This window comes from Salvelinus fontinalis, chromosome 4, assembly GCF_029448725.1.
Source record: "Salvelinus fontinalis isolate EN_2023a chromosome 4, ASM2944872v1, whole genome shotgun sequence".
NCBI lineage: Eukaryota > Metazoa > Chordata > Actinopteri > Salmoniformes > Salmonidae > Salvelinus > Salvelinus fontinalis.
Window position 1 is genome coordinate 76,629,614 of NC_074668.1, and position 24,237 is coordinate 76,653,850.

General features: G+C 42.4%; 1 protein-coding gene across 1 annotated transcript in view; it reads left to right on the forward strand.

Annotated features, from left to right (window-relative positions):
* LOC129854444 (thrombospondin type-1 domain-containing protein 4-like) overlaps nt 1-24,237 on the forward strand; it is a 54,720-nt gene that overhangs the window by 19,935 nt on the left and 10,548 nt on the right. Inside the window, exon 7 of the mRNA XM_055921491.1 lies at nt 22,960-23,167. Coding sequence (XP_055777466.1) covers nt 22,960-23,167 — 208 coding nt within the window. The remainder of the gene's footprint in view (nt 1-22,959; nt 23,168-24,237) is intronic.

Consider the following 24,237-nt stretch of genomic DNA (forward strand, 5'->3'; position numbering starts at 1 on the left):
TGCAGTGAGGTTAGTAGGTGAACTAGTAAAGATGAGGTCAAGCGTATTGTCTGCCTTGTGAGTGGGAGGCGACTGGGAAAAGGTAAGGTCAAAGAGGCAAGGAGAGGAAAAGAAAGTTGCAAAGAAATTAATCGAAAGGCAGACATCGGGAGGTTGAAGTCCCCAGGTACAAAGAGCGGTGAACCATCCTCAGAAAATGAGCTTATAAAGGTGTGGTTGATAGATGACTACATGTTGAGCTTGAGTGGAGAAGTGACAGTGACAGCATGGAATTCAAATGAGGAGGAACAGGTGAGAGAGAAAATCTCCATTTAGGAGAAATTAGTAGTCCTGTGCCACCACCGCGATGACCAGATGCTCTATGAGAGAAAACGTAGTCCGATGAAGAGAGAGCAGCTGGAGTGGCAGTGTTCTCTGGTGTGATCCAAGTCTCCGTCAGGGCCAAAAAGTCAAGGGACTGAAGGGCAGCATAGGCAGAGATGAACTTGGCGTTCTTGACCGCAGATCAGCAGTTCCAAACGGTGCCAGAGACCAGGAATTCCACACGTTTTGTGCGCGCAGGATACACTAAATTAGAAGGGTTGCAGCGAAGGGGTGTGGAACGTCTGTAAAGCCTACAGGGAGAGGAGCGAACAGGTATAGAAAACACACACAGTGGCAAGAGCAAAAGGAGATAATCTGAAAATAACTAGGTAAGATGCTCAACTGAGCCTAGTGGGTGTGGATCCTTCCTCTCTTTCCTTTCTCAAATAACTTGGCAGAACAACTCCGCAAAATCGTCTTTGTTGTTTCGGTGACGGCCTTAGTTTTGCAACGAGACCGCCTCTGACACGCTACTTAGAGCTGCCACTGAGAGCTGCCGCTGAGAAAACTTTGGAGACTGAAGTACTAATTGCCAATTGCATATTTATTTATTATGGATCCCCATTCTCTTCCTGGGGTGCAGCAAAATTAAGGCAGTTTATACAATTTTAAAAACATTACAATACATTCACAGATTTCACAACACACTGTGTGCCCTCAGCCCCCTACTCCACAACTACCACATACCTACAGGGGTATGCATGGGTGTCCGAGCTCTGTGCCAGTAGTTTAGACAGACAGCTCGGTGCATTCAACATGTCAATACCTCTCAGAAATAAAAGTAGTGATGAAGTCAATCTCTCCTCCACTTTCAGCCATGCATATTATTAATATTAGCTCTCTGTGTACATCCAAGGGCCAGCCGTGCTGCCCTGTTCGGAGCCAATTGCAATTGCAAAGTCCTTTTTTGCGGGACCTGACCACACGACTAAACAGTAGTCAAGGTGCGACAAAAATAGACCTGCCTTGTTGATAGTGTTGTTAAGAAAGCAGAGCATTGCTTTATTATAGACAGACTTCTCCCCATCTTAGCTACCACTGCATCAATATGTTTTGACCATGACAGTTTACAATCTAGAGTTACTCCAAGCAGTTTAGTCATCTCAACTTCAATTTCCACATGATTTATTACAATATTTAGTTGAGGTTTAGGATTTGTTCCTAATACAATGCTTTTAGTTTTAGAAATATTTAGGGCTAACTTATTCCTTGCCACCCACTCTGAAACCAACTGCAGCTCTTTGTTGAGTGTTGCAGTCATTTCAGTCACTGTAGTAGCTGACCTGTATACATAGACACTGGCTTTACTCAGTCAGTGGCATGTCGTTAGTAAAAATTGAAAAAAGCAAGGGGCCTAAACAGCTACCCTGGGGAATTCCTGATTCTAACTGGATTATATTTGAGAGGCTTCCATTAAAGAACACCCACTGTGTTCTGTTAGACAAGTAGCTCTTTATCCACATTATAGCAGGGGGTGTAAAGCCATAACACATACGTTTTTCCAGCAGCAGACTATGATCGATCATGTCAAAAGCTGCACTGAAGTCTAACAAGACAGCCCCCACAATCATTTTATCATCAATTTCTCTCAGCCAATCATCAGTCATTTGTGTAAGTGCTGTGCTTGTTGAGTGTCCTTCCCTATAAGCATGCTGAAATTCTGTTGTCAATTTGTTTACTGTGAAATAGTATTGTATCTGGTCAAACACAATTTTTTTCTGAAGTTTACTAAAGGTTGGTAACAAGCTGACTGGTCGGCTATTTGAGCCAGTATAGGGTGATTTACTATTCTTGGGAAGCGGAATGACTTTAGCTTCCCTCCAGGCCTGAGGGCACACGCTCTCTAGTAGGCTTAAATTGAAGATGTTGCAAATAGGAGTGCCAATATTGTCTGCTATTATCCTCAGTCATTTTCCATCCAGATTGTTAGACTCCGGTGGCTTGTCATTGTTGATAGACAACAATAATTTTTTAACCTTTTCCACACTGACTTTATGGAATTCAAAAGTACAATTCTTGTCTTTCATAATCTGGTCTGATATACTTGCATGTGTAGTGTCAGCGTTTGTTGCTGGCATGTCATCGCTAAGTTTGCTTATCTTGCCAATGAAAAAGTCATTAAAGTAGTTTGCAATATCAGTGGGCTTTGTGATGAATGAGCCATCTAATTCAATGAATGAAGGAGCCGAGTTGGCTTTTTTTCCTACAATGTCATTTAAGGTGCCCCAAAGCTTTTTATTATCATTCTTTATATAATTGATCTTTGTTTCATAGTGTAGTTTTTTTTTTTGTCACATGACTTCTTAATTTGCAGTACGTTTGCCAATCAGTTGGGCTGCCATACCTTTTGCCCCATTCCTCTCAACCATACAATTTTTCAATTCCTCATCAATCCAATGGGATTTAACAGTTTTTACAGTAATTTTCTTAATGTGTACATGCTTATTAGTAACTGGAGTAAGTAGTTTCATAAATACGTCAAGTGGAGTGTCTGGTTGCTCCTCATTACACACCACAGACCAGCAAATATTCTTTACATCATCAATATATGAATCACAACAAAACTTCTGGTATGACCTCTTATACACTATATTAGGCCCAGCCTTTGGAACTTTGGTTTTCCTAGATATTGCCATTACAGTTGAAGTCGGAAGTTTACATACACCTTAGCCAAATACATTAAAACTCAGTTTTTCACAATCAGAATTATAGTAGAGAGAGTGATTTATTTCAGCTTTTATTTCTTTCATCACCATTCCCAGAGTCAGAAGTTTTCATACACTCAATTAGTATTTGGTAGCATTGCCTTTAAATTGTTTAACTTGGGTCAAATGTTTCAGGTAGCCTTCCACAAGCTTCTCACAATAAGTTGGGGGAATTTTGGCCCATTCCTCCTGACAGAGCTGGTGTAACTGAGTCAGGTTTGTAGGCCTCCTTGCTCGTACACGCTTTTTCAGTTCTTCCCACAACTTTTTTTTAGGATTGAGGTCAGGGCTTTGTGATGGCCACTCCAATACCTTGACTTTGTTGTCCTTAAGCCATTTTGCCACAACTTTGGAAGTATGCTTGGGGTCATTGTCCATTTGGAAGACCCATTTGCGACCAAGCTTTAACTTCCTGACTGATGTCTTGAGATGTTGATTCAATATATCCACATAATTTTCCTCCCTCATGATGCCATCTATTTTGTGAAGTGCACCAGTCCCTCCTGCAGCAAAGCACCCCCACAACATGATGCTGCCACCCCCGTGCTTCACGGTTGGGATGGTGTTCTTCGGCTTGCAAGCCTCCCCCTTTTCCTCCAAACATAACGATGGTCATTATGGTCAAACAGTTATATTTTTGTTTCATCAGACCAGAGGACATTTCTCCAAAAAGTACAATCTTTGTCCCCATGTGCAGTTGCAAACTGTAGTCTGGCTTTTTTATGGTGGTTTTGGAGCATTGGCTTCTTCCTTGCTGAGCCGGCCTTTCAGGTTATGTCGCTATAGGACTTGTTTTACTGTGGATATAGATACTTTCTTACCTGTTTTCTCCAGCATCTTCACAAAGTCCTTTGATGTTGTTCTGGGATTGATTTGCACTTTTCTCACCAAAGTACGTTCATCTCTAGGAGACTGAACGCGTCTCCTTCCTGAATGGTATGATGGCTGCGTTGTCCCATGGTGTTTATACTTGCATACTATTGTTTGTACAGATGAACGTGGTACCTTCAGTTGTTTGGAAATTGCTCCCAAGGATGAACCAGACTTGTGGAGGTCTCCAATTTTCTTTCTGAGGTCTTGGATGATTTCTTTTGATTTTCCCATGATGTCAAGCAAAGAGGCACTGAGTTTGAAGGTATGGCCTTGAAATACATCCACAGGTACACCTCCAATTGACTCAAATGATGTCAATTAGCCTATCAGAAGCTTCTAAAGCCATGACATAATTTTCTGGAATTTTCCAAGCTGTTTAAAGGCACAGTCAACTTAGTGTATGTAAACTTCTGACCCACTGGAATTGTGATACAGTGAGTTATCAGTGAAATAATCTGTCTGTAAACAATTGTTGGAAAAATTACTTTCATGCACAAAGTAGATGTCCTAACCGACTTTCCAAAACTATAGTTTGTTAACAAGAAATTTGTGGAGTGGTTGAAAAACGAGTTTTAATGACTCCAACATAAGTGTATGTAAACTTTCGACTTCAACTGTATATTGTGATCACTACATCTTATAGATTTGGATACTGCTTTAAAGCAAATATCTGCAGCGTTAGTAAAGATGTGATCAATACATGTTGATGATTTAATTCCTATGCTGTTTGTAACTACCCTGGTTGGTTGACTGACAACCTGATCTAGGTTGCAGGCACAGGTAACAATTAGAATTTCTTTCCTGAGTGGCAGCTTGATGATAGCCAGTCAATATTTAAATCACCCAGAAAATATACTTCTCTGTTGATATCACATACAGTATCAAGCATTTCACACATACATCCAGATACTGACTGTTAGCACTTGGTGGTCTATAGCAGCTTCCCACAAGAATGGGCTTTAGGTGAGACAGATGAACCTGTAGCTATACTACTTCAACAGTATTTAACATTAGATCGTCTCTAAGCTTTACAGGAATGTGGTTCTGAATATAGACAGCAACACCATCTCCGTTGGCATTTCTGTCTTTTCAGTAGATGTTATATGTATTGCTACCACTGTATCATCAAAGGTATTATCTAAGTGAGTTTCAGAGATAGTCAGAATATGAATGTCTTCTGTTACAAGCAAGTTATTGACTTCATGGACCTTGTTTATTAGGCTACCCATGTTAATATGGGCTATTTTTAGCACTTTTCTGGGTTGCTTGATTGTTTTAAATGCTTAACTGGGAAGCTTATCAGAGGTAGACTTACTCATGCTATTTATATTGGAGCTGATAGTGCAGGGTGAGCTGCATAAAGTGGTCTTCCTACTATTGCACACTGCCTCAGTGCTAACAGTGTAACTCTGGTTTATAGGCTCATGATTACTGCTTACAATAGCTGTTGGATTAACAGATGTATTGGGTGCAATTAGGGGTACATATATAAAATTACTTACATTGTGTTTGCCAATGCCCCTAAGATCATGTACATTTGATGCAGCATTATGACGACTCATTGTCACAATGGTAGGGATTAACTGAGCTGGTCTTGGATAATTTACCAGTCATTGTTTCAACGCAGCCTTGAAATTCGTGGACAGAGATGATTTGGATGGACTCCGTAATTCCTGTAGTGTATCTTCTGTTTCCATAAGGTGTCAAAGTTATCAATGAAAGTGACTATAGTAGAGCTACTGTAGTCTTTCAGAAATCACACATCTCTCGGTACTAATTGCTGAATACCTAGGAAAGGAGAAACCACTCCCTCTCCAATATGCCATTGATTACCCAACAACAGTCAGAAATTGCCCTGCCCCTTAATCCTGGTTGATGTGTCAACAATCATCTGCATGTTATGAGCAGTCAGCAGTTCACACACCACGTAGGCTACTGGGAAGACAGACCGCACTTAAAGTAGATGGCCCTAGTTAGCAAAAAGACAGTACTAGACAACAGCAGATAAAGACAAAAATTATACTTATCACTCCTGGAGATATCAGGAGTCCTCTAGTTGTAGAATGAAGCATATTGAGAGGGAGCCTGAGAAGCTGGTTATATACTCAGAAAAGTGGTGAAATCCCCCAAACCCCCCCCCCCCCCCCCAATACAGTCACTGATTACCGAAACAACAACAGTCGGTGATTGGGTGAGTTAGTATATGTGCTGTAAATAATTCCCAATAGGACAGACAACATGTGTGAATCAGTGAAATACAGCAGGTAGCTTGTTCTTTCACTGTAGAATGCCATGCATGTTAAAGTAGAGGTGTTACTGGACAGAATATGGTTTAGGCCAGCCAGATGAGAAGGAGATGATATTTGAAGGGGCGAAACCTAACTTCCACTTAAATCACATTTTAGTCATGCATTGATGTCAATGGGAGACTAAGTGAACATTTGATTTAAGCAGAAGTTAGGATTCTCCCCTAAGTGTGTCATCTCAGCCTCCCTGGTCCCATTCAGCCCTGGTCCACCTGTTTCGTTCTGAGTGACTGGCCTTTAATGTGCCGGCTGGATCTGTCGGTCAGACTTCTGCTGACCAATTCTCAGGGGTTGAGCACAGAGCTCATAAAGGATGTGTCTGGAGACAGGGGAGTCTTTGACCCTCTGAGTAGGGGCACGTTAAATCCTTCACGCTGTGAATAGAAAGTGTCTGCTTTCAATAGGACTCAAACTTGATGCAGTTCCGGTCTCCACCTCCTTTCTTTTACATTTAGGAAGACTAATTTCCTCTGAATACATTTTAGCTCTGTGTCTCTGAAGTCTGAGATGTTTTCCCTGTTTGATGCTTTGTCTGGTAGATAAAGTGAGATTTACTCTAAATACAGTACACTGTACAAAATTATGTGCATTTAACATTTCCATCACGATTCAATTTTGAAATAAATAATATGGTAATTTACATGTATCACTACCAAAGGGTCGAACAATTTGGACTCATCCATTTGCTGACTGCTTACTGTCTGTGACAGCTGTTGATGGTCTGGCTTGACTTTCTAAAAAAGATGCAGGCTGCCTGTCCAGGCGTCTCCACTGTGTGAAACATCCCCTGGTCTCTACGGCCTTCACAGCCCCCGGACCTCCATGCTCATTTCCTGCCCCTGGTATTCAGCTGAAATATATGGCTCCTTTGTACTATGGGAGCTGTCAGCTCCACTGAGCTTGAACAAGCCATACATGAGTGCAAGATAGACCTGAACTATAGTACACACCTCTGGGGACAGGTAGTGGAGCAGAAAAGAATACTGACAAGGTAGTGTTAAAGACTCTCTGACTGCTGTTGCTTCCTCTGCCAGGTTGAAACGAGTGCTAAACTGTCACTTTCGACTGGAACAGTATCTCTAACAGTACAGTACTCGGCAGGTTATATACTAATACTCTCTCATCAGTCTTTATTATGAGTCAATAGAAAAAAATCTAACACTCTTTTTTAGTTTTCTGGGAGACTGACCAAGGATGGTGAACTCCTCTAGTGATTGTTTTTTGATATCATGTGGTGATTGTAGTTCACTATACCATAGTCTAAGTAATATTATAGTTTTGGTAGTATGTGGTTATGGGTCATAGTGCAGCCGTACCTGAAAGGTGAACAGATTTATGAGGGGACCCTATAGGGTCATACAGTGTTATTCTTTACATTCAGTCAGCAGCCACACACACTGACTGACTGCTGTTGACAGTGATTGGATTGGCTGTTGTCTGGGTGGTTGTCAATGTCAATTGAGGAGCTAATTGAATGGATTTGAAGCTTCAATAGTTTGTTTGTTTCATCTGAAGGCCATTCAATGAGTGGTCAAGGTTCCCTGAATGGCAGGAATTTATGGTCAATTGAGAGGGAGATTCATTGTGTGAGCGTGTGTGTGCTGCATGTGTGTGTGAAAAAGGGGGTAAGTGCATTGGTACTTACTTGTCGTGTCTAAGTGAATGTGTCATCAGTGCTGCAGGTGGGCTGCCCCCAGAGGTCAACCTGGTCATAAATGATCACCTTATCTGTGTCTGCTAACGACTTCATTACCATCAGGCTATTAGCAGGTGTGTCAAGCAGGAAAAAAACACCAGCATACAAACAGGATCAGTTTTCCCACAGAGCTTATATCCTGTCTGTTTTTTGCAAATGTATAAAAAATACAAAATTAAATATCACATTTACATAAGTATTCAGACCCTTTACTCAGTACTTTGTTGAAGCACCTTTGGCAGCGATTACAGCCTCGAGTCTTCTTGGGTATGATGCTACAAGCTTGGCACACATATATTTGGGAAGTTTCTCCCATTCTTCTCTGCAGATCCTCTCAAGCTCTGTCAGCTTGGATGGGGAGCGTCGCTGCATAGCTATTTTCAGAAATGTTCGATCGAGTTCAAGTCCGGGCTCTAAATGTCAAAAAACTTGTTTTCGCTTTGTTTTTCATTATGGGGTATTGTGTGTAGATGGATGAGGAAATGTTAGAATAAGGCTGTAGCATAAATGTGGAAAAAGTCAAGGGTTTGAAAACTTTCAGAATGCACTGTATATGCCTATGGTCTCTGGTGAAAAGTAGTGCACTATAAAAGGAATAGGGTGCCATTTGGGACACATCGCTCTATCAGTCAGTCAGTCACAGTCCCATGCCCCACAATGAACCTCCAGTGATAATGTAGCATACCGTGGATCTCCGTACCACTGTCCTCCCCACAGGATGACCCTGTTATGCACAGACAGCTGGCTTTATGAGCCAAACAGGCCAAATAATAAATAGTGATTGCAGCTATGTTCCCCGATCCCTAACCTCACCTCCACCACACCCCTCATTATCCTCACACTCTCACCTGTTTTATTCATTAACAACCCACTCTCTGCCTTCCTTAGTCAAAGACATTGCTTGAAGGAAACAATCAAGGGACCTACATGCCTGGCCTTGCTGCAGCTAATATGTATCCCAGATGCACAAAAATCTTTTTTTTTCTCTCTTTCTGCTCTACTGCTCGATCTTCAAACTGTGCTCTTCCTGACACAGTCCACTCCAATAGGTCTTTCTAATGTACAAGCAGTTCATGTTTGGGTTTCGGGTTTGAAATGTATAGTAATATGGAGAAAGAATTTTTAAATATAAAACAGATTGAATTGAAATCCAGAGTAGTGTTTGGTTAGAAAATGGATTTTGAATATGTCTGCTCAAATTGACAGGATGTGAAAAAGACATGATGGAAATATGACAGTAAATGGGAAGCAAACATGAATACATCAATTGTATGAATCCCTTTGTAATGCATCATAATACCATACGGTAATGGTAAGACCACCTGATGCTGTAGGCTAGTGCATGTCTCTGGTGTGTGTGGATGTGTGTGGGTAGGAGACTTCAGGAATCAGACATTGGGAGCCAAGGCTGCTGACCTGACCCATATGTTGAAGGAAACACAACTCTAACCAGAACCAGGACATGCTTTACTTTTCAGTCTGTCTGATCCAGCAGGTCCCAGCAGCGGGCCTCAGGGTGTTAAGCGTACTGTTCAATATCAGTCCAGATTAGTATACAGTATATCAGGAGAGCATTAGTAGCTGATGTGTCTGAGATGATAGAGATAGGTATGCTGTTGAAAGCTCTCTTCCCCATACACTACGTTCCCTGTAAACATGTGTACAGCTGTTGTGTTGCTGCAGAGGTTGCTCACTGCTCAGTCACTGGCTGTCAGTCAGTCTGCCTCTGGGAGATAGAGAGAGAGTGCCAGCGAGCGGGGAAAGACAAGAGAGTGCCAGCAGAAGCCAAGCCAAGTCCAGGTGTTGAAACGCCACTATCTAAACTTTCTGGCTTTTTGTTTGTCCATGATGCCTTTGCTTGTCGCTGTGAAAGATTTAAACACAATTGGAGATGTAATGGAATTGGATGCATTCAATAGGTGCTGATATGACTTGTTATCCTGTTCAGTACTCTCAGTCATATTATGCAGTGACTCACTGCTGGCTTTGCTTAACAGGGACAGGCCATTTTTGGTGTTAAAAAAGCATATTTTCTCTTAATGGTGTGTAAGCACCTGCGGCCCAAAGAAGAGGGTATGTCCACTAACAGCCTGCTGGAAATCTCTTTCTTTCTTTCTCTTTCTTTCTTTCTTTCTTTCTTTCTTTCTTTCTTTCTTTCTTTCTTTCTTTCTTTCTTTCTTTCTTTCTTTCTTTCTTTCTTTCTTTCTCTCTCTCTCTCTCTCTCTCTCTCTCTCTCTCTCTCTCTCTCTCTCTCTCTCTCTCTCTCTCTCTCTCTCTCTCTCTCTCTCTCTCTCTCTCTCTCTCTCTCTCTCTGTCTCTGTCTCTGTCTCTGTCTCTGTCTCTCTCGCTCCTCATAGCCCAGCTGAAATACAGAATTGTAGTGGATACAGTAGTTTGCTGCATGTGCCTGTTATGGTCTCCTTGTACCGCTTTAAAATCTGATTATTGATTAAGTGAACATGGCTACAAAAATGCTCTTTGTCTACGAATCAAATACATCCACAATGTCGTGATGCACCCACTATGGTCATATACTTTTATGTGATAACCAACTGTCATAGTCTGATGAAGAGTGCACTCCTAACTACAGTGTGTCTTGATGAATTAGTGTTTAATGTTGTGGAAACAATGGTGCAGAAATAGGAAAACCATATGATGAGTTCAGTCTTTTTGGCTTCGGCTTCTTTACTTCCAGCCTTCCTTGCGACGTGGCTCGCAATTAAGTGCTTGAGTATGCTTGTATAAGAGAGAGTGCAAAGGGATCGTATTGTTGCAGAGTTTGTGGTTTCTCCATGTTTAAGAATATGAAATGCAGTCCTTAGTCAGTCTATTTCAGTGTTAGAATGTCCACTTGACCACAAAGTGTTTTGGGCTGTTATGTTACTTTTCTTTGGCTGTCTGCTGTGTTCCATTGTCAGTAGTCTAGATTACATTGCAATAGTATTCCATCAAGTCCTACTAAATAATGATTAGCAAAGGTATCCAGTTGAGTTGTCTCACCAACACCTGTCCATTGTTGACCACACAGTAGGAGGCTTCCTGTTCCACCATTCATAAACAATAAATACTCTTCCTCTTCCCTTCCCAAATATTTACTTTTCATTTAAACATCTCTCCACTAATCATCTTTCTTCCCAGATATACCTTTCTCTCTTTCTCCCTCCCCCCTCCCGCCCCTAACTTTTCCTCTTAAATGCCCCAGCCTCCCCAGCTGCGCCTCCTCCAGCTCAGTTTACAAGGCTGTGCATAAAGATCAGCAGAGTAGTGGTTTTGGCGTTCACTGCACTACAGGGGCAAGGCGAAACAGCCAGGAGCAGCTACCGTTTTCTACTGGACCTGTCTGAATGCATGACTGAGAGCTGCTGGTCAATAGTTCATGGCCAAATGAGAGAATGCTATCAGGTCTGGCTCTTCTGCTGCTTGTCTGCCTCCTCCACATGTTTGTGACTGCGCAGGGGAACCCATGGTCACAGGTAAGACTTAAACCATACCATGGTCTTACTATGGACCCTCTCTCTGCTTTTCCACAGGTTGGGCTGAGACTGACCGTCTGGGACTGGCTACTCATCGGTCCCAGTCCCAGCACCTTTACACGTCCCAAACAGACATAAGAGGGACTCCCTCTAAAACTATGACCTGTATAAATCTGTATTATGAATGTAATTAGCCTGTTTAGCCCGGTGCTCTTCTTAAGTCATTCTCGAGCAGCTGAACTGTAAGTTGATAGTCTGATTCTAATAGGTAGGTTAATAGGTTAAATTCTAAGTTCGTTCATGCCTTGGCTATGACTGCAGACTATAGATCATGAGGAGGAAGTAGGGATCAGATGAGGTATTTACTGTGTGACTGTTTTCACTGTTAAGCAGCTTTGGCAGTCTGTGCTGTTGACTCTGTAGCACATATAAGGCAGGCTGTTATATAGCTATAAAGGACAGTGCCCTTCAAAGTATAACTTTGAGAGTATAACTTATGCACTTAGTATAACTGTGGAAACTCTAAAGGGGGATGTCTGGCTTGTAATTGGGCATAGATTGCCAGAGCTCCATGTGTGTGTAAATGATTGACTACATGGCTGTGACATCACTGTGATACTGCTGCAGACAGGTGATGTACAGTCATAGAAATAGAATATCTCATTCTAGTTCTGTGTGTACAGTATCCTGGTTTGATCTGTTCATCAAGGTCATGTGCCTTGATGAAAGTAATTGTGACCAAAATGTTACATGTAAATGAATGGAGTCCATGCAACCGGTTTGCTTTGTCTTCTGCTAAACATCTCTGTAAAAATGTATGATGTCAGGTGAAGCTGCAGTTGGTCATTTGGCAGGAGTTGAGATTGGTGTCTTAGAGAATGATTGTATAGGATTACGTGTTCCCTCCATAATACTCTCACTATAGGGCATCTTTCATTTCCACATGTAAACATGTAGGTGTGTCCTTAAGTTGTCCCTTACCCTGTATTTAGGCACTTTTTTTAATACCCATTCATTATGTTCCAACACAGATCCTCTACAAACAGATACTGATGACAGAGGAAACCCTCAGTGTTTTAAAGACTGTAGAATCAACACGGTTTGTGCTATTTCAGAGACAAGCAGTGGGCATTTATGAGGCTGCTGTGCCCTTGACCTGAGGCCTCAGGCTGGGAGGGAGGTTTGAGAAGTTTGTGGGGTACGTGAGGCCTTTTTACTGTTGAGAGAACATCCCCCAGTCATGACCGGTATATATCACTCTACTCTTCACTGTTGAGATAACATCCCCCAGTCATGACCGGTATATATCACTCTACTCTTCACTGTCGGGAAAACATCCCCCAGTCATGACCGGTATATATCACTCTACTCTTCACTGTCGGGAAAACATCCCCCAGTCATGACCGGTATATATCACTCTACTCTTCACTGTCGGGAAAACATCCCCCAGTCATGACCGGTATATATCACTCTACTCTTCACTGTCGGGAAAACATCCCCCAGTCATGACCGGTATGTATCACTCTACTCTTTACTGTCGGGAAAACATCCCCCAGTCATGACCAGTATATATCACTCTACTCTTCACTGTTGAGATAACATCTCCCATTCATGACCAGTATATATCACTCTACTCTTTACTGTCGGGAAAACATCCCCCAGTCATGACCAGTATATATCACTCTACTCTTCACTGTTGAGATAACATCCCCCAGTCATGACCAGTATATATCACTCTACTCTTCACTGTCGGGAAAACATCCCCCAGTCATGACCAGTATATATCACTCTACTCTTCACTGTTGAGATAACATCCCCCATTCATGACCAGTATATATCACTCTACTCTTCACTGTTGAGATAACATCCCCCAGTCATGACCAGTATATATCACTCTACTCTTCACTGTTGGGAAAACATCCCTCAGTCATGACCAGTATATATCACTCTACTGATGTGTGTTACAAGTTCCAGAGATGAAATCAGAGGAAAGTCTGTGATTCTTGAAAGTATGTCTTCCATTCTACCATTTACAGATGGATTGTGATGGTCCATTTGTCTATTTAATTTTGTGAAGCAAAATGTTTTAAAAAGTGCACACGCATGGAAAGGTTATAGGACATAAATGGATTTTCTAGTTCTTTGTTGAAGGCTGCCAATTTTCCCTCTCTTCTGTCATAGCAGCCAGAATGGCTATATTTCTTAATCTCCTTTTAATGCTGCAATCTGATATGGAAATGTCAATTGGTATTGGAAGTTGTACAGTACCATAACAGGTCTAGCACTATTCATTGGGAGTTGCCCTTGAATGTCTGATGGATGTAGTTTACAAAGTGACTTCATTATACTGTATGCAAGTGAAAATCACCTTTCACCTTGTGATCACTGAGCAGTCCGCAGCACTGTAGTAGCCTACCTCCACCACAGCTGCAGATGTGTTTCCAGTGCTGACTGTGTTGAAGGCAGTGTGTGTTGTTAGCGACCTTACCCTCATTAAACACTGTTCTGATAAAGGAGCCTCTAAAGGGAAGGTAGAAAGGAACACAGCATCTCACCATGTGGGAGACAGATGCTTGTGGCCTTTGCCACTGCCAACGGTCGGCCACATGCACTTCACATGGACCGACCAACCGAACGGAGGGGGTGGGTTGTCATGCCATACTATGACGTTATACTGGATTCTGTGTGAGAAATAGGAATCAGTGGTAAAACACAAACAGACACTATTATATGGGACATGTGGCTCTGTATTTTCTAATGATGTACAGGATGCCAGTATGGTCCCATTCTAAAAGCTGGCCAGTGTTTCAACTCAGCAGGTTTGCATTAGTCCTAGCCTTGGTAACAATTTAAAAGCTGATGGAATTGAGCATTTTGTTATTTTCTAAATAATCACATTTATTTTATACCTATATTGCGAATACTATTCAACAACAGCAGCAGCATAGAGGGGTTTGGTTAAATGCTGAAGACACATTTCAATTGAAGGCATTGTACAACTGACTAGGTATCCCCCTTTCCCTTTCCCATTAGAAGACCTTTAGCCTTTAGTCAGAAGTTGAGCTCATCATACAGTAATGAACATAGTAGTGAGCCTCTGTCCTGCCTGCCTGCCTGCCTGCCTGCCTGCCTGCCTGCCTGCCTGCCTGCTGTGGCAGAGAGCACCCCCACCTCATTGTGCTGTAGTGTTTAAACAGACAGGAAGAAAGGCGTACATGGACGGAGATGGAATTAAATGAATGGAATGACTGACGCATAGCTGAGGTTTGCTGCCCGCTCCAAAGCCAAGCTACACCGCTTCCTGACATCCTGACAGGCTGCCTGCCTGGGAGACTCAGCGGTAGCTGGCTGGCGTACCATACGTACAGCGACCCCAGATGATACCACTATGGCATGTCTAACTTCAAGTCTACACCAAGCCCTTATGATACTGTACCACTATCGCATGTCTAGCTTGGGAGACTGACAGGATGTCAGGGTGAGAGCACTTCTAGCCGTTCACATCACAGTCAAGGAAGGTCAGAAGGTCTCGTTCATTTCCTTGACCACAGTGCCAAAGTGCTCTGCGATTTCAAACCAGGCAGACAGTGAAGGCATCCTCAGTGAGTGGGTAGGTAGATAGAAAACCATAATCAGTCTCAGAGGGGATGTTATTTTGTCATTTCTATCGATCTATACCTTCGTCTTTCCAACCCAGTCAGTAGTAGTTAACTATGTTTATTGAATGTAAGTATTATTTTGTGCATTGGGGAGTTGTAAGATTTGATGTAAGATTATGTAGACATAATATCTTGCGTTCTGTTTGATTTTAAAAGTTTAGAACCCACATATTTCTAATTGCCAGCACTTCTAATATACAATATGACCCAGTTTACTATTTATTACTACAATTTCTTCTAGAGCAACGAGTCACATTTTTGATAATGATCCCCACTCAATGATCCCCACTCATCTTTTTTTCATGTTGAAGTTGTGGTCAGTCATTGAGCTTTCTATAGATTTCAGCATAATGTCATTTCCATTCGGTGGCCATCTTGCTGTAAGGTCACCTCCGCTATGAATTATTATCTGGTATGACATTGCCCCAGAATTCTCAGCTTGGAAGCCCAGTAATGTAAATATTACATTTCCAGATGAGTATCATTGCAAGCCAAGTTTTGATAACAGCAATGGCAACGCTCCAGCAGAGCTCTCTGCTGGCTGTACAGCAAGTGATGAGTTGAAAATGTTCTCGTAATGTTCACAAAACAACCTCTGTTACTCTTTGGTCGTAAATTTGGTCGACAGGGTGTGTGTGTTTCTTTTATGTCAAAGTGGAGTGTTATCATTTGAAAATAAAGGGAGAATTCCTTTAATCTGAAAATATTCTCATAAGAATTTAAGTTGAATCAAATGACATTGGTGAAGCGAGGCCAAACCATTTAGCTGACACTTAATTCTAGAGCCTGTTATTGATATTAATATGTATTCCATTAATGCAGCATTCATTTAGTTTGTTGTTATTTGATAAACATTGAGACAACATGTTAGGTGTTAAAATATTAGATGTTATGTTAAATAATATGCAAGATTTCAACCTTGAAACATATCTAAGTTTGTGTACTCAAAGTTTATGTACCCTGTAATAGTGTTAAGGGTCTAAGTGTGTTAATATATTCATGCCTTCAGTGAGCAGTCTTGGTGCTTTCTCAGGGACTCATTGAGCGATCTACCTTCCTGACCCTTCTGAAGTTAAGCTTCAGTCAGTTATCCCTGGTGGTTTCCAGGCTGGTGGGTCTGGCATGGCACCCAGAGTATAATATCGTGGGAACCCCTAGTCTAAGCTCTGACAAGACCCAAGTATGTTCTGACCTCAAGCCATGGACATGGCAGAGATCAGAAGAGTTATGGTCTAGGATCAGTTACAGCAATGACTGAATAAAAGTGTCTGGAGTCCCATATATGCAGAGTGTGTGGTTGATAATGGATCATTTGTGTATATGGGCTCCTGAAACAGCTGCATGAATCTGGATGTATTTGTGTGCCATAGTGCTCCCTGATAGGCCTATACAGTACAGCTGTCTGTACATGTTAATGTCAATCACTCGTTAGCTTAAATCTCGTTGTCATTAGTGGATTTCTCTGTCTAAACATCCACTCACAAACAGTCTCCATTTGAACCCAGGGTCCCAGTCCCACGCCTGTGAGAAACCCTAGCAGTCAGTCCACTGATGACTTTTTCAACCACATCTTTTTCAACCACATCATTTGGGGTGGATGAAGGCCACGATTCAGTCAGAACTAGTGTTAACCGGCATTGGCAGACATACGCATAGCAGATGTTTTGGCGGTGTTGCAGGTGTAACTGTGGTGTGTCACAAACCACTTCCTTATTATCCCCACTGCGTTAGAAGTTCAAAACGGCGATAGAAAGTGTAGGCTTCTAATGCATGTTTTCATATTCATTTATATGGGGGGGATTTATAGTCTATCAGTCTAATCAAGGTGTAGACAATAGAACATCACACACTTGAGTGTTTGAACTTGTAAAGCGGCTGCATGGGATTTGTCGGATTATAAAATCAGGTGATTTCGTTGCCACGATAAGCTAATGCAAGGAGCCACTTGTGGATCTGTCAACTCTAACGTAGTTCCACCTCCAATACCGCCAAAACAATCTCTATGCGGGTGTTAGCTAGCGCAGATCTAATAGATTCTAGCCCGAAGTCTTTACAGTCAAAGAAAGATGGGGGCTTGTCGACTTAAGGACTAAGATGTTTCCAACATTCCTGTTAACTCCAGCATAAAGTCACTGTGACCACTCATTTTTATATTCATATTCATTCCTTGTGGGAAACCACAAACCAAGGCCCCCCACATAGTTAAAAGCAGCATTATTGCAAGGCAAGTGTAACCTGTGCCAAGCCTGTGGGAAAAGGATCAAGTGACATAGAGTGTCTTTGCAACTGTTTATTGACAGTTTGTGCATGTTTGTAATGAAATAAATGTTGGTTTTTCATTCCTTCTTTACCCACTCAATTAAAGTGCATTAAGCACTTATTTTAAAGCTCCCATACCTTGATTTCTGAGAAGAGGCGCCTCTGTGCACAGCTGAGGACAGGCTTGGAATTGGGATAGCTTTACCATCATAGTGAGACAGTAGTTTAAGGGTATCTAATAACCTTATGGATGCAAACTCAAACATTTGTTATAGAGTGGTTACTGGTATGATGGAAAGAGACCAATAGTCTGCTGGTTCAGTTGTGTAGAATTTCATAAATTAAATTAAACTCAACAAGGGATTATTATCCCTATTATGACAAGCCAATTCCTAAAAGCATAAGACTTTGCATGTATTTTATCTGGAAAAGTACTGCTGGGGTTTATTGGAAGGCTAATGTAGTTTTCATCCGACGTTCCTCACTTTGACTGGTAGTTGACTACCATCCTGACACGTCTAACCATTTCCAGATGTTTTCATCCGACGTTCCTCACTTTGACTGGTAGTTGACTACCATCCTGACACGTCTAACCATTTCCAGATGTTTTCATCCGACGTTCCTCACTTTGACTGGTAGTTGACTACCATCCTGACACGTCTAACCATTTCCAGATGTTTTCATCCGACGTTCCTCACTTTGACTGGTAGTTGACTACCATCCTGACACGTCTAACCATTTCCAGATGTTTTCATCCGACGTTCCTCACTTTGACTGGTAGTTGACTACCATCCTGACTCGTCTAACCATTTCCAGATGTTTTCATCCGACGTTCCTCACTTTGACTGGTAGTTGACTACCATCCTGACACGTCTAACCATTTCCAGATGTTTTCATCCAATCGTTCCTCACTTTGACTGGTAGTTGACTACCATCCTGACACGTCTAACCATTTCCAGATGTTTTCATCCGACGTTCCTCACTTTGACTGGTAGTTGACTACCATCCTGACACGTCTAACCATTTCCAGATGTTTTCATCCGACGCTCCTCACTTTGACTGGTAGTTGACTACCATCCTGACACGTCTAACCATTTCCAGATGTTTTCATCCGACGTTCCTCACTTTGACTGGTAGTTGACTACCATCCTGACACGTCAAACCATTTCCAGATGTTTTCATCCGACGTTCCTCACTTTGACTGGTAGTTGACTACCATCCTGACACGTCTAACCATTTCCAGATGTTTTCATCTGACGTTCCTCACATTGACTGGTAGTTGACTACCATCCTGACACGTCTAACCATTTCCAGATGTTTTCATCCGACGTTCCTCACTTTGACTGGTAGTTGACTACCATCCTGACACGTCTAACCATTTCCAGATGTTTTCATCCGACGTTCCTCACTTTGACTGGTAGTTGACTACCATCCTGACACGTCTAACCATTTCCAGATGTTTTCATCCGACGTTCCTCACTTTGACTGGTAGTTGACTACCATCCTGACACGTCTAACCATTTCCAGATGTTTTCATCCGACGTTCCTCACTTTGACTGGTAGTTGACTACCATCCTGACACGTCTAACCATTTCCAGATGTTTTCATCCGACGTTCCTCACTTTGACTGGTAGTTGACTACCATCCTGACACGTCTAACCATTTCCAGATGTTTTCATCCGACGTTCCTCACTTTGACTGGTAGTTGACTACCATCCTGACACGTCTAACCATTTCCAGATGTTTTCATCCGACGTTCCTCACTTTGACCTGTAGTTGACTACCATCCTGACACGTCTAACCATTTCCAGATGTTTTCATCCGACGTTTCTCACTTTGACTGGTAGTTGACTACCATCCTGACACGTCTAACCATTTCCAGATGTTTTCATCCGACGTTCCTCACTTTGACTGGTAGTTGACTACCATCCTGACACGTCTAACCATTTCCAGATGTTTTCATCCGACGTTCCTCACTTTGACTGGTAGTTGACTACCATCCTGACACGTCTAACCATTTCCAGATGTTTTCATCCGACGTTCCTCACTTTGACTGGTAGTTGACTACCATCCTGACACGTCTAACCATTTCCAGATGTTTTCATCCGACGTTCCTCACTTTGACTGGTAGTTGACTACCATCCTGACACGTCTAACCATTTCCAGATGTTTTCATCCGACGTTCCTCACTTTGACTGGTAGTTGACTACCATCCTGACACGTCTAACCATTTCCAGATGTTTTCATCCGACGTTCCTCACTTTGACTGGTAGTTGACTACCATCCTGACACGTCTAACCATTTCCAGATGTTTTCATCCGACGTTCCTCACTTTGACCTGTAGTTGACTACCATCCTGACACGTCTAACCATTTCCAGATGTTTTCATCCGACGTTTCTCACTTTGACTGGTAGTTGACTACCATCCTGACACGTCTAACCATTTCCAGATGTTTTCATCCGACGTTCCTCACTTTGACTGGTAGTTGACTACCATCCTGACACGTCTAACCATTTCCAGATGTTTTCATCCGACGTTCCTCACTTTGACTGGTAGTTGACTACCATCCTGACACGTCTAACCATTTCCAGATGTTTTCATCCGACGTTCCTCACTTTGACTGGTAGTTGACTACCATCCTGACACGTCTAACCATTTCCAGATGTTTTCATCCGACGTTCCTCACTTTGACTGGTAGTTGACTACCATCCTGACACGTCTAACCATTTCCAGATGTTTTCATCCGACGTTCCTCACTTTGACTGGTAGTTGACTACCATCCTGACACGTCTAACCATTTCCAGATGTTTTCATCCGACGTTCCTCACTTTGACCTGTAGTTGACTACCATCCTGACACGTCTAACCATTTCCAGATGTTTTCATCCGACGTTCCTCACTTTGACTGGTAGTTGACTACCATCCTGACACGTCTAACCATTTCCAGATGTTTTCATCCGACGTTCCTCACTTTGACTGGTAGTTGACTACCATCCTGACACGTCTAACCATTTCCAGATGAGGTGGACTTTAGTGACATTTAAAGGCCATTATAGTTCTACTGAAAGGGGGTGTTGTCCAGCGCCAAGCATAATTATAAACCACCCACAGAGAGCAGATTAGAAAAAAGCAATGATGTGGTCTTTTAATAAATTGAGCACTTAAATACTGTGGATCCCCTTGAAAGGGAAAAACTAGGATCACTCCAAACTTGGTTCAGTGAGACACCTCATGTTGATGGATTCGTGATGCAGGACCATTTATATTTGATATATCAAGGACAGCCTGGGGGACTATTTTCAGGTTTGGGAAACAAATGACTGCTGGCTTCACTGTTTTGCATGGGGTATCATCTGTTCTCCAAAGTCTGTTTTGACAGTTTATGATTTGAAAGATGTACTGTACAGTGATATCAAATCATACCCACACACATTCCTTCAATGCTTCCTGTATAGCTCGCATGCCCTAAGCCATTTTACCATATTAAAAGGCTTGGAAAACCTTATTGCACAATTTTTCTAAAAACACTCCTGATGCCTCTTAGTCACATGATATTTCATACCTTGACGGATTATTCAGATTACTGGTAATAAATTATGTGACTCTCCATTCACACGTTAACACATAGTGATTCAGAGCTTTTCCCAGGCAAACAGCCACAGATAACCATTACTCGCCGAGCTTGTCAAGCTGTAGTTTATGAGGGGAAGGAAGGGACAGTTTTCTTTCTCCTGGGATTAAGGCTAAACATTGAAATGATATCTGTGATAATGTTGTTGCTTAAAGTCAGGGTGTTTTATGGTGAAAATTGAGAAGACAGATACTACTCACTTGGTATCCCAATTGTTTGTGATAGCCTTGCGTACTGTACATGGAATGTATGAAAATATAATAATGTGTAAACTCATATGGAACAATCTGATTTTCATCATGTACCAATCTTACATTTGAGTGCCTATAGGCTACTGTAGATCCGTTTTTATCCATAATTCCACATTGGCCAATATAACATTTGCCCTGTTTGGTCATTTCTCAGGGCTATTGGTTTGCTATTCCCTCTCTCATCGCTTATTTCCTGTGTAGAATTTATTATTTAACCTTTATTTAATTAGGCAAGTCAGTTAAGAACAAATTCTTATTTACAATGCGTCGCCCTATGGGACTCCCAATCACGGCCGGATGTGATGCAGCCTGGATTCGAACCAGAAACTGCAGAAACTTGCACTGAGATGTAGTGTCTTAGACCACTGCGCCACTCGGGAACCAGTAGAACGAGGTGGTGTGTATTTATTTTGGCCTGGGTGGAGTGTTGGCCCGATGCAGACCTCGCTGCTATGGGTGGGCGAGAGCCAGGCTTCTGTCTCCTGAGCCTACCCCAATCTCCTCAGTCCACCCCTAGCCCTGGCCTGGCAACCATCTCCCCTGTTCCAGCCCCATGTCCCAGCCTGCATCCAGCCTGCAGCTGACTGTCTTACCGCAGCTCCAGGAAGAACTAAGTCCGCTGAGAGAGCATGAATCTACAGCAAAACCCTTTTTAATTACCACTCTAGACTGCTCTTCATTTGTTTGTGTGATTATTCTATGTAAGCATAGTTATGTCCCGTGCTTAAGGACCACACATAAAATGTTGTGTAATATTTTTTGTTGGGACGTAATATATACAGTTGGTCTGAGAAAATATGCCGGTTTAGCAAGGCAAGATCCCCATTAGTCCTGGTTTGGGATTAGGAGGAAATTGTTTGTGACTGACTTTTGTCTAGGAACGGGGGGGATTATTGACTGGACTGCTGAACGTAACATTCCCTGAAAGATACTGACTGACTAAAGACTAACGTTGGCAGCAGTCGAATCACAGAGGAGCTTTGTGTCATTAAAACGAAACAGCTTTTTTGTCCCCTGCTGACTCCTCCCTTGGTCGTTCCTTCGGTTCGAGGTTCGAGTGGTGGCGGACTGAGGGCATATCCTGATCCTGGCACACCAGTGTCTACTCTCCACTGCCCAGGGGTCTGGAATTATAGAAGTACGGTGGCCTGCTGGGATCAGTCCCAACACAGCAAGCTACTTTTACGTCTGAATTGGCTGGATTTATCGACTTCTGATTTGAGTGTTCCATACTAACCTTATCCAGGCTTCCTGTAATTTAAGAGTGCCAATGTGACAGAGAAAGCTAAGGATTTGCTTTGGGAGCCATTACTACTCCAGCATCGTGCCAAGAATATGCCTGTTGTTGGAATGAAGCTGGCTCAGGCTAATTGGTTGTTGTGTTATGGTAGTTAATTATGTGCAGCAGGTCAGGGAGTTAGAGAGGTGAAATAACATGGGTTTGTTTATGAATATGCTGGATAGGCTTTGGTTTATTATCTCTCATTCTCCCCTCTTTACTTGATTAATGAGGTTGCTCATGTTATTTACTTTTCCATGCACTTCAGTGGTAAAACAGTTGCCTGTTAAAACAGATGTCTCAGTAGCTCAACAGTTGAAAATTGCTTCACCTCAAAAATCCTACAGTCCCTCTGCTTACAACAAAAAGTGTACTGTACTGTTTGTAATGTACCGGTATTGATTAGTGAGGTGCTATACATGTCCTCTGTCCCCTCATTTGACCTCCTTCTCCCTCTCTGACAGAGTCTTGGCTGTGATGAGTACCTGGGCTCAGGCAAGGTGATGGACAAGTGTGGGGTGTGTGGCGGGGACAACACGGCCTGTAAGCTGGTGTCAGGGCTCTTCCAGCAGCACAGCCTGAACAAGGTGGGCTACCACAAGATAGTGGAGATCCCAGAGGGAGCCATCAAGATCAACGTCACCGAGATGGTGAAGAGCAGGAATTACCTGGGTGAGTAGGACTATGACTGACCAGTGTTTTAACCCGTGTCAGACTGTGTTCGCCCGCTCCAGCTAAAGCCTAGACATTACCCACTGGGCACAGATTCAACGTCTATTCCACATTGTTTCAATGTAATTTCATTGAAATGATGAGGAAATAACGTTGATTCAACCAGTGTGTGCCCAGTGGGTAGCTTGGTAGGCAAGTCTTCATGTCTGAGGCAAGGTTACTCAACACACAAGCATGGTTCCAAACCACCTCTGTTTAAGTACAGAGTTACCAGCTCTTTATCCACTGCCCCTTAAGGCTCCATACATCTCTGCCTGAATCAGGCCCATGAGCTATGACACATGCAATAACAATTTTAGGTTTTCCCTTCAACCGCATGTTAGATTATGTTTCATATTACATTAACGGTACTAATAAAAAGTCACAATTTAAAGATAAGCTTCAGGTTATCAAACATCTGACAGCAGTAGCTATTTTTTAAAATATCATTTAGGTCATGTCTTGCTACATCCGTGCTGTGAGCCTGGTATCAGGCAGCAGGGAACAGCTGCTTGTTAAATTGATTTGATTCATTTAATTAAAAGGCAGCTCAAATACAGAGCAGGAGGGATTTTTTCGGAATTTTGGATGTGAGCATTTCTATGTTGTCAGTAGTAAGTAACCACACAGTGCACTTCTGGTTACAATCTTTTTTTTTTTTAAAGCCCTTCGCTGTAATTCATTGAATAAATAAGATCTTGTCTTTATAGGAGCATAACAGTGTGACACAGAAGTGGGTCTATTTTCAGGAATGACTTCTGGAATGGCAGTGTTTTATTGTTGGAGACATTGGTTTAATGAGAGCCATGCCATAGCATAGCAGTGGGTCTGGGAGAGAGAGAGAGAGAGAGAAAGGTGAGAAAGAGAGAGACAGAGAGCGAGAGAGAGAGAAAGGGAGAGAGAGGGAGTGCCTGGCCCCCACTTCCCCTGGCCTGGCTGCTTCCCTCAGGGGAGAGTATATAAACAAGCTTTCATTAGAGGACCTTTTCCTCCAGCCTTCCCATCATTTTAATTAAGGTGAGGAATTTCAC